The sequence below is a fragment of the Nerophis ophidion genome, linkage group LG03 (genome assembly GCF_033978795.1).
Source record: "Nerophis ophidion isolate RoL-2023_Sa linkage group LG03, RoL_Noph_v1.0, whole genome shotgun sequence".
Taxonomy (NCBI): Eukaryota; Metazoa; Chordata; class Actinopteri; order Syngnathiformes; family Syngnathidae; genus Nerophis; species Nerophis ophidion.
The window spans coordinates 15,765,781-15,777,019 of record NC_084613.1 but is presented as its reverse complement, the minus strand read 5'-3'; the positions used below and the strand labels follow the sequence as shown (position 1 = coordinate 15,777,019).

The following is an 11,239-nucleotide window of genomic DNA, read 5'->3' as shown; positions in this document are numbered from 1 at the left end:
CGGCGGGAAATAGAAGGTCAACATTAGAGCGGCTGTCGCTATGGTAACGCCGGGAATCCCAAACCGGAAGTAGAACCGACGTTAAAAATAGTCAACTAACAGCCATCAAGTACTTTAATGTTTACGTGGGGAGACACAGGGGGGCGTGGCCAGTGACAGACAGACTGCAGCACGTGGAGAGAAAAAAAACAAAACACATAGTAATTATTTTGAAATTATTTTAATGATTAAACCACTGAGGAGTCACCTGAGAACACCGAAGGCGAAAGTTTCGCCAGCAGAAAACCCCACCAAAAAAAAAAACATTTCAAAAGTCACGTTTCACTTGGAACTCACAAACGAAACGTTGAAGGTCACCGCACAAGTTAGCTAACAAGCTAACCACTTCACATTGACTTCCGCCTCCCCTTTGCATAAAAACTTCAAAAGTTAACAGTTTTATCACAACGGAGCATTTTTGACACTTTTAAACTGAAGAAGTAAAAATCAACTCGAAATGATTTTTGTTGGTCAAACTTAAAAAAAAAAAACAAAAAAAAAAACAGCGACGTAGCTTTAAAATGCTAACATCTTAGCTTGGCGCTAATTGGAAAAACATGGCTAAGTTTTATGTCTTATTCTCTCACACTTTTTACTTTAAAGGCCTACTGAAATGAGATTTTCTTATTTAAACGGTGATAGCAGGTCCATTCTAGGTGTCATACTTGATCATTTCGCGATATTGCCATATTTTTGCTGAAAGGATTTTGTAGAAAACCACGATAAAATTCACAATTTTTGGTCGCTAATAAAAAAGCCTTGCCTGTACACGGGTTGTGGAGCTCCTCACACCCTCACATTGTTTACAATCATGGCCACCAGCGAGAGCGATTCGGACCGAGAAATCAACGATTTCCCCATTAATTTGAGCGAGGATGAAAGATTTGTGGATGAGGATAGTGAGAGTAAAGGACTAGAAAACAAATAAATAAAAAAATAGACAGGGTAGTGGGAGTGATTCAGATGTTAGTAGACACATTTACTAAGATAATTCTGGACAATCCCTTATCTGCTTATTGTGTTACTAGTGTTGTAGTGAGGTTATACTGTCGTACCTGAAAGTCGGAGGGGTGTGGTGACCGCCAGTGTCTCTGAGGGAAGCCACGCAGCTTCCTCTTTGACAGGTGCACGAGGAACGACGCAAGCTCCACTCATGTCTACGGTAAGAGCCGACTTATTCCCACAATTTTCTCACCGAAAAATGCCGGTTGACATGTGGTCGGGAACCATGTTCGCTTGACCGCTCTGTTCCATAGTAAAGCTTCACCTTCGGGAATGTAAACAAGGAAACACCGGCTATGTTTGTGTTGCTAAAGGCAGCTGGAATACGCTTCCCACCTACATCGTTCTTCTTTGACGTCTCCATTATTAATTGAACAAATTGCAAAAGATTCAGCAACACATATGTCAAGAATACTGTGGAATTATGCGATTAAAGCAGACTACTTAAAGGTGGGATCAGGCTGGAAAAAAATGTCCACTAAAATCCGAGACGTCACGCACACGCGTCATCATACCGACGTTTTCAACACGACACTTCGCGCGAAATTTAAAATTGCAATTTAGTCAACTAAAAAGGCCGATTGGCATGTGTTGCAATGTTAATATTTCATCATTGATATATAAACTATCAGACTGCGTGGTCGGTAGTAGTGGGTTTCAGTAGGCCTTTAAAATGGCTCATTTTTATATTAGTCCATCAGAGGTGTCCAAAGTGCAGCCTGGGGGCCATTTGCAGCCTGCAGCTGATAAATTGACGGCCCACGGTACATTTTAAAAATGCTACAAGCAAAAAACTAAGCAGCAATTTAGCCTGTTTTATTCTTTAAAATGCAAAAAAATAAATAAAAACATACGAAATTAAAATCAATGTTATGAATTATAGGTCGAGTGGCAACACTAAATGGGCCCTAGTGTGTGAATGTGAGTGTGAATGTTGTCTGTGTTGGCCCTGTGAGGAGGTGGCAACTTGTCCAGGGTGTACCCCGCCTTCCGCCCATGTGCAGCAGAGATAGGCTCCAGCATCCCCCACGAGCCCAAAAGGGACAAGCGGTAGATAAATGGATGGATGGTTATGAATTATTGATAGCACCAATTACTTCCTTTAAAATAGTTTAAGGGGAAAAATTGCATATTTTGATGTTTTCTATTACAAAAAAAAAGTAACATAATGATCTGAAGTTGATCTAGATATTTAAGTGTTGAAAGTATAAATATTTATTATATATTTATTTTGAACACTTATGAGTGGATACCCAATAATTTTGGTTGGACTTCTTTTTTTGCTCAAAAAAAAAAATCCATCCATTTCCTAGTGCTTATCCCTTTTAGGGTTGCGGGGGGTGCTGGAGCCTATCACAGCTGCATTCAGGCGGAAGGCAGTGTACACCATGGACATGTCTCCACCTCATCGCAGGTCCAACACAGATAGACAGACAACATTCACACACTAAGGCCAATTTATTTATTTTAAACACTTATTAATGGATCCCAATAATTATGGTTGGACTTTTCTTTTTTTGTTAAAAAAAAAAAAAGAATAGAAAAACCCATCCATTTTCCACTGCTTGTCCCTTTTGGAGTTGCGGGGGGTGCTTGATGACTGTCTATCTGTGTTGGCCCAGTGATGAGGTGGCAACTTGTCCAGGGTGTGCACCGCCTTCCGCCCGATTGTAGCTGAGATAGTTACCAGCGCCCCTCCGCGACCTCAAAAGGGACAAGCGGTAGTAAATGGATGGATGGATGCTCCAAAAAAAAAAAAAAAAAAAGAATAGAAAAATCTATCTTTTTTCTACTGCTTGTCCCTTTTTGGGTCGTGGGGGGTGCTTGATGACTGTCTATCTGTGTTGGCCCTGTGATGAGGTAGCAACTTGTCCAGGGTGTACGCCGCCTTCCGCCCAAATTCAGCTGAGGTAGGCTCCAGCACCCCGCGCCACCCCAAAAGGGACAAGCGGTAGAAAAAATGGACGGATGGATGGATTTGTTGGACTTCTTTCTTTTTTTTGGCTCCAAAAAAAAAGAAGAAAAATCAATGTTATGAATTATTTATCTATTCAAGTCTCTAATTACTTATCAAATATTCCATGTTGCCATTTTTTGAGGGGAAGTATTGCCTATTTTGTCTTTTTGCCATAAAAAAACGGGTTTTCTTTAGTTAAAAAAAAGGCATAAAAAAATCTAAACTTTGCATCGACAGATCTGAAGTTGATCCAGAGATTTAAGCTTTGGAAAAAAAAAAAAAGACGGGTCCCCAGTACCAAACTTGAGAGGAGCCCTAAACGAAAAAAAAAAAAAAAAAATCAATATATTTTATTGGTTTTGAAAAAGAAAAATATCAAAATGGCCGCCGTGTGCGTTAAGTTTTCAGTGTGCAACCCTCAGTGGAAAAAGTTTGGACACCCCGGAATTAGATGCAAGTTTGGCACTAAAATAAATTTAAAATGTATATATTTTTTTTTTAGTGCAAAGTAAAATTTTTAGTATCACTAACATAAATCTTCTATCCTTCCTAACTCAACTAACGCCAGGATTTGAACGCCACGCCATGGGATGGAAGTTGGGTGGCGTTGTATTCTGGTCAATGATGGAGCAGGAAGGGGCTGGGAAGACAGTCGTTCACAGACACTGTGTGCGCTTCTTTACACACCATGGGGCCCCAAACGGATGGGATTGTGTAAGAATAGCAGACAAAGCTAACTTTTGTCAAACAGAAATAAAATGTCCAATTTTTGGACCGTGGTGGTTTCCAAGAAGTGGATCATCTCCTTGGTCCTTCCTTCTTAGGCAGGTAGGTCAACAACAACCATCAAATGTTTGTTTGACTCAGTCTTCAACATGGGTGTCAACTCCTTTTATTTTGAGGGCCACTCTGCATTTATGGCAGCCCTCAGAGGGCCAATTTAATTGATGTGGCAGACGACAAAATGTTGTGGTAGGTCCTCTTAAATGACATAGCAAGTCACATTAATTGAAGTGGCGGGACACTTTAAAATACGTTAAAAGACCACATAAAATGATGTGAGGGCCACATGTTAAATAATGTGGTGCACTACAATATATACGTGACGGGCAATTTAAAATGACGTGACGGGCCAAATAAAATGTGACAGGCCAAATAAAATGACTTAACAGGCCAAATAAAATGAAGTAACGGGCCAATTAAATGACGGGCCATATAAAAGGACGTGACGGGTCAAATAAAGTGTGACGGGCCAAATAAAATGACTTAAGAGGCCAAATAAAATGAAGTAACGGGTCAATTAAATGACGGGCCACATAAAATGACGTGATGGGTCAAATAAAATGAAGTAGCGGGCCAGATAAATGATGCGACGGGCCAAGTAAAATGACGTAGCCGGCCTAATAAAATGAGGAGACGGGTCACATTGAATGACGTGGCAAACCATGTTAAATAATGGGGTGGACCACACTATATACGTGACAGGCCATTTAAATGACGTAACAGGCCAATTAAACTGAAGTAGCGGGCCAATTAAATGACAGGACACGTAAAATGATGCGACGGGCCAAATAAAATGACGTGACCAGCCAAGTAAAATTGCGTAGCAGGTCACATGACGGGCCAAATAAAATGAGGAGACGGGCCATGTAAAATGATGTGACGGGCCACATTGAATGACGTGGCAGACCATGTTAAACAATGTGGTGGACCACAATATATACGTGACGGGCCAACTAAAATGACGTAGCGGGCCAATCAAATGACGGGACACGTAAAATGATGCGGCGGGCCAAGTAAAATGACGTGACGGGCCAAGTAAAATGACGTGATCTATCAAGTAAAATGACGTAGCCGGCCAAATAAAATGAGGAGACGGGTCACATTGAATGACGTGGCAAACCATGTTAAATAATGGGGTGGACCACACTATATACGTGACGGGCCAAGTAAAATGACGTAGCGGGCCACATAAAATGTGGAGACGAGCCAGTTAAAATGAGGTGACGGGTCACATTGAATGACGTGGCAGACCATGAAAAATAACGTGGTGGACCACAATAAAAAAAGGACGGGCCATATAAAATGACGTGACGGGCCAACTAAAATGACGTAGCGGGCCAATTAAATGACGGGACACGTAAAATGATGCGGCGGGCCAAGTAAAATGACGTAGCGGGCCACATAAAATGTGGAGACGGGCCAGCTAAAATGAGGTGACGGGCCACATTGAATGACATGGCAGACCATGTTAAATAATGTGGTGGACCACAATAAAAAAAGGACGGGCCATATAAAATGACGTGACTGGCCAACTAAAATGACGTAGCGGGCCAATTAAATGACGGGCCATTATAAATTACGCGACGGGTCAAATAAAATGACGTGACGGGCCACATTGAATGGTGTGGCAGACCATGTTAAATAATGTGGTGCACCACAATATATACGTGACGGGCAATTTAAAATGACGGGACGGGCCAAATAAAATGTGACGGGCCAAATAAAATGACAGGACAAGCCAATTTAAATGAAGTAGCGGGCCAATTAAATGACGGGACACGTAAAATGTTGCGGCGGACCAAGTAAAATGACATGACGGGCCAAATAAAATGATGATGCGGCCCAATTAAATGACAGGCCACTTAAAATGATGCGACAGGCCAAATAAAATGACGTAATCAGCCAAGTAAAATGACATAGCGGACCACGTAAAATGACGGGCCAAATAAAACGTGGAGACGGGCCACATTGAATGATGTGGCAGACCATGTTAAATAACGTGGTGGACCACAATATATACGTACCGGGCCAACTAAAATGACATAGCGGGCCAATTAAATGACGGGCCACATAAAATTACGAGACAGGTCAATTAAAATTACGTGACCGGTTAAGTAAAATTATGTAGCGGGCAACATAAAATGAAGGGCCAAATAAAAATATGACGGGCCAAGTAAAATGACGTGACCAGCCAAGTAAAATGACGTGACGGGTCAGTTAAAATGACATGACATGCCACTTTGAATGATGTGGCAAACCATGTTAAATAATGTGGTGGACCACAATATATATGTGATGGGCCAGATAAAATGATTTGACGGGCCAAATAAAATGACGTGACAGACCATATTATATAGAAGGCAGGCCACTTAAAATGACGTAACGGACCATGTTGGATAATATGGCGGACCATGTTGGATAATATGGCGAACCACATTGTATAAAAGGCAGGCCACATGACGAGCCAAACTAAATGACGTAGCATGCCACGTAAAATTACGTGGCGGACCACATTATATATTAGGCAGGCCAATTTAAATGACGTGACGGGCCATTTTAAGTAATGTGGCGAACCACATTATATACAAGGCGGGTCAGATTAAATGACATGATGGACCACTTTAAATAATGTTGCGGACCTCATTATTTACAAGGCAGGCCAAATTAAATCACGTGGTGCACCAAAAAAAACCAAAAACGATGTAGCGGGCCAAATTAAATGATGTGACAGGCCAGATAAAATTAATTGACAGACAATGTTAAATACTGTGGCAAGCCAAATAAAATAATGCGACAGGCCACTTTAAAATCACATGATGGACCAAAAAATGATGTAGCGGGCCTAAACAAATGAGGTGACGGGCCAGATAAAATGAATTTGACAGACCACGTTAAATAATGTGGCGGACCATGTCAATAAAAGGCGGACAATCTAAAATGATGTGAGGGGCCACTTTAAATAACGTTGAAGACCACTTTAAACAAATCGTCGGGCCACATCAAATAAAGTGGCGGGCCCAATCTGGCACCCGGGCCTTGAGTTTGACACCTGTTGTAATTGCAGTGTGTGAGGCATGGCCCACATCCTGGACTCTGCTGCGGAGAAGCCAGCAGGTGTTCCTCACAGAGGACAGCGCAGGCGCAGCAGGTCCACCTTGTGGCTTGGATCAGAACATCTACACAAACAAAACTAGAGGCCACACACCAGCACCAATCTGACAGGTTCTGATGGCACCGACCCGTAGACCAGTTGTCACTTTACAGGGGGTCTCTCCAGGACTGGGATGAAAGAGTCAGGTCCAGGCCACCTTCCTGGAGATGGCCTGTTTGAAGCTCTGCGGGTCCACGTCCCCGGGCCGAAGCGTCCTCTCCAGGCTGACCAGAAGGTTCTGGTGGCCCTCGCGGATGTTGAGCGGGTACTTGGCGCGGAGCAGCTCGTAGGCGGCGATGAGCCTCATGTCGCGCTTGACCATCAGGTACTGGATGACGCAGGTGGGCGCCAGCGAGAAGCCGTCGCGGCAGTGCACCAGCACGCGCTTCCTCTTTTGCGCCGAGGCTTCGATGCAGTCGTTGATGTCCTCGAAGCAGCGCTGCTTCACGTCGCCGATGTCCACCTTCAGCCGGGACCAGCTGTGGCGCACGCCGCCGCGGGAGCAGGTGCACGGGATGAGGCTGAGGCTGGGCCCCGCCTCGCCCGGCGCCCCGCTCATGTCGATGATGCTGTCGATGCTGTTGCGGCACAACGCCCGCCCGTTGTACGCCGCGTTGAGGTTGCCCACGAAGATGTAGTCCGTCACCTTGGAGATGAGCGGCTCGAAGTACTGAATCTGCTGCGGGCCGCCGCCTTTGGGCTCCGCCCCGGCCGGGCCCGTGGCCGCCCTCCGGCTGTAGTTCCGCAGCTTCTTGGAGCCGCTACGCGACGGAGGGTTGGACTCCGACTCCGAGCTGCTGTTCCACGGCGGCGAAAAGCGAGAGAAGCGGCCCGAAGACTTGTTCTTGTTCAGGAGCTCGGCCGGACCGCCCGAGGCGTAGAACAAGGAGGCGCGCTCCAGCGAGCCCGTGCTGCTGGCGGCGCCCGCGCTGTGCGCCTGTTCCATCTGCATCACATCACATGACCTCATTAACATAAACACTCCCCTTTGTTGACCTCTGCTTCAACAATGTGTGCTAACGTGATACCGTCAAGCTAGCGTCTTTAGCATGAGCTAATGTGCTAACACGTTTACGAGTGTCTGTGTTAGTATCTTTATCTTACAATGGTATTCCCCAAGATCCACTATGGACTGGACTCTCACTATCATGTTAGATCCACTATGGACTGGACTCTCACTATCATCTTAGATCCACTATGAACCAGACTCTCACTATCATGTTAGATCCACTATTGACTGGACTCTCGCTATTATGTTAGATCCACTATGGACCGGACTCTCACTATTATGTTAGATCCACTATGGACTGGACTCTCACTATCATGTTAGATCCACTATGGACTGGACTCTCACTATCATGTTGGATCCACTATGGACTGGATTCTCACTATCATGTTAAATCCACTACGGACTGGACTCTCACACTATTATGTTGGATCCACTATGGACTGGACTCTCACTATCATGTTAGATCCACTACGGACTGGACTCTCACGATCATGTTAGATCCATTATGAACCAGACACTCACTATCATGTTAGATCCACTATTGACTGGACTCTCACTATTATGTTGGATCCACTATGAACCTGACTCTCACCGTTATGTTAGATCCACCATGGACTGGACTCTCACTATCATGGACTGGAGTCTCACTATCATGTTGGATCCACTATGGAATGGACTCTCACTATCATGTTAGATCCACTCACGACTGGACTCTCACTATCATGTAAGATCCACTATGGACCAGGCTCTCACGGTCATGTTAGATCCACTATGGACTGGACTTTCATGTTAGATCCACTAGGGACTGGACTCTCACTATTATGTTAGATCCACTTTGGACTGGACTTTCACTATTATGTTCGATACACTATGGACTGGACTCTCACGGTCATGTTAGATCCACTAAGGACCGGACTCTCACTATCATGTTAGATCCACTATGGACTTGTCTTTCACAATATTACGCTAGATCCACTACGGACCGGACTCTCACTATCATGTTAGATCCACTATGGACTGGACTCTCACTATTATGTTAGATCCACTATGAACTGGACTCTCACAATCATGTTAGATCCACTATGGACTGGACTCTCACTATCATGTTAGATCCAATTTGGACTGGACTTTCACTATTATGGTCGATCCACTATGGACTGGACTCTCACGGTCATGTTAGATCCACTATGTACTGGACTTTCACAATATTACGCTAGATCCACTACGGACCGGACTCTCACTATTATGTTAGATCCACTATGGACTGGACTCTCACTATTATGTTAGATCCACTATGAACTGGACTCTCACAATCATGTTAGATCCACTATGGACTGGACTCTCACTATCATGTTAGATCCAATTTGGACTGGACTTTCACTATTATGTTCGATCCACTATGGACTGGACTCTCACGGTCATGTTAGATCCACTATGTACTGGACTTTCACAATATTACGCTAGATCCACAACGGACCGGACTCTCATTATTATGTCAGATCCACTATGGACTGGACTCTCACTATTATGTTATATCCACTATGGACTGGACTCTCACAATAATGTTAGATCCACTATGGACTGGACTCTCACAATAATGTTGGATCCACTATGGACTGGACCCTCACTATCATGTTAGATCCACTATGGACTGGACTCTCACTATTATGTCAGATCCACAACGGACTGGACTCTCACTATCATGTTAGATCCACTATAGACTGGACTCTCACTATTATGTTAGATCCACTATAGACTGGACTCTCGCTATTATGTTAGATCCACTACGGACAGGACTTTCACAATATTATGCTAGATCCACTACAGACTGGACTCTCACTATTATGTTAGATCCACTATGGACTGGACTCTCACTATCATGTTGGATCCACTATGGACTGGACTCTAACTATTATGTTAGATCCACTACGGACTGGACTTTCACTATTATGTTAGATCCACTACGGACCGGACTCCCACTATTATGTTAGATCCACTATGGACTGGACTTTCACAATATTATGCTCGACCCACTCGCCGCCCATTGCATCCGGTCTCACCCACATCTGTGGTCCTCTCCAAGGTTTCTCCTAGCCATTCCCATTGACGTCACACTGAGTTGTGAGTTTTTCCTTGCCCTTATGTAGGATCTGACCCGAGGATGTCGTCGTGGCTTGTGCAGCCCTTTGAGACACTTGTGATTTAGGACTATTTAAATAAACATTGATTGATTGATTTACTCAATATTTCTGTGTAAATAACTCATTTCCCAAGGTTTATATCTGCGGCTAATACACGGATACATGAGTGGGCGTGGCTTATATACCGACGCGCCCTATAGTCCGGAGAGTATTTCAACGACGTTGGGTCCCTACCTGAGCTTTGAGGTTGTTCTTCCACTCCTGCGTCTGCAGGGCTTTGAAGCGCCCGCTGCTGTCGGACGACACGGACACGCACAGGGGCCGGTGGAGCCTGGGGCCCAGCTGGGGCATGAGGGCCACGGGCACAGGCCGCTGCATGTCCGCCACGTCCCGCCTGCTCATCGTCAGGTCCGGGCAGGAACCTGGCAGACACAGAAGCGGGGCCGAGTTAGTCGACCACTCACTCGGGCTCGGGCGTTCCGAGCTCGGCCGCTCACCGGCGCATTCGAGGCGGCTGACGGCGTGGACGTGCAGCGTGTTGAGGTTCCCGAAGAGCTTGTGGAGAGAACTCAGCAGTCCTGCAAGGAGAGGGCCGCCATCACTGTCCCTAATGTTGTGACCTCGCGTCGCGCACTCACCTCGTCGTTCATGTTGCACTTTTCTCGCCAGCAGCTGGTGCGCACTCAGCTCCTCCCGGGCGTCCATGCTGCTCGGCCTCCTGCACACACATCGGCGACATGCTGGAGATGTATTTAATACCAAATAAAAACAATAATAATAATAATAATAAATACAAACGGAGACGTGTGACAGGCGAGCAGCGGAAGCTAACCCGGAAGAGCTGTCTTCCTACCCGCTCTGTTTGCGCAGGCGCAAGTATAAGCACTTCCGCCTGTTTTTTTTATTTAATTATTTTTTTGAGGGGAAATAATTTTTTATACATGAAAAAGATTCATGGAAATCCAGTTAATCCAATGAATTCTGGGGTCAAAGACATCTTATATGTGTACGCAGCATCGAGCGCTACTGCCTACTAGCGCTGACGAGACGCGGGGCCGCCATCTTGGAGTGGTGATCCGCTCCACTCAGTGCAATACATTTGGCAGGATCAATGAACTGGCAGCGCATTTAAAGGCCTACTGAAATGAGATTGTTTT

General features: G+C 45.0%; 1 protein-coding gene across 2 annotated transcripts; it reads right to left on the bottom strand.

Moving 5' to 3' along the window:
* Nucleotides 1–204: 204 nt before the first annotated feature.
* On the bottom strand, nt 205–10,937 carry LOC133549196 (uncharacterized). 2 transcript variants are annotated; one of them, XM_061894389.1, is made up of 5 exons: nt 10,881–10,932; nt 10,721–10,800; nt 10,580–10,660; nt 10,317–10,504; nt 205–7,878 (listed from the first exon to the last, which is right to left on the bottom strand). In XM_061894389.1, the coding sequence occupies exons 2-5, from the start codon at nt 10,785–10,787 to the stop codon at nt 7,075–7,077; spliced, it is 1,140 nt and encodes a 379-aa protein (XP_061750373.1). In that variant the 5' UTR covers nt 10,788–10,800; nt 10,881–10,932; the 3' UTR covers nt 205–7,074. The 2 variants fall into 2 exon arrangements, with proteins under 2 accessions (XP_061750373.1, XP_061750372.1); XM_061894388.1 differs by having other exon boundaries at nt 10,580–10,937.
* Nucleotides 10,938–11,239: the final 302 nt, after the last annotated feature.

Coding starts and splice junctions, on each gene's coding strand:
- LOC133549196 (XM_061894388.1), bottom strand. CDS start 10,787: ATGGACGCCCGGGAGGAGCTGAGTGCGCACCAGCTGCTGGCGAGAAAA. Junction 10,505..10,579: donor CAGCCGCCTCGAATGCGCCG/GTGAGCGGCCGA, acceptor TGTGTCTGCCAG/GTTCCTGCCCGGACCTGACG. Junction 7,879..10,316: donor AGAACAACCTCAAAGCTCAG/GTAGGGACCCAA, acceptor GATGTGATGCAG/ATGGAACAGGCGCACAGCGC.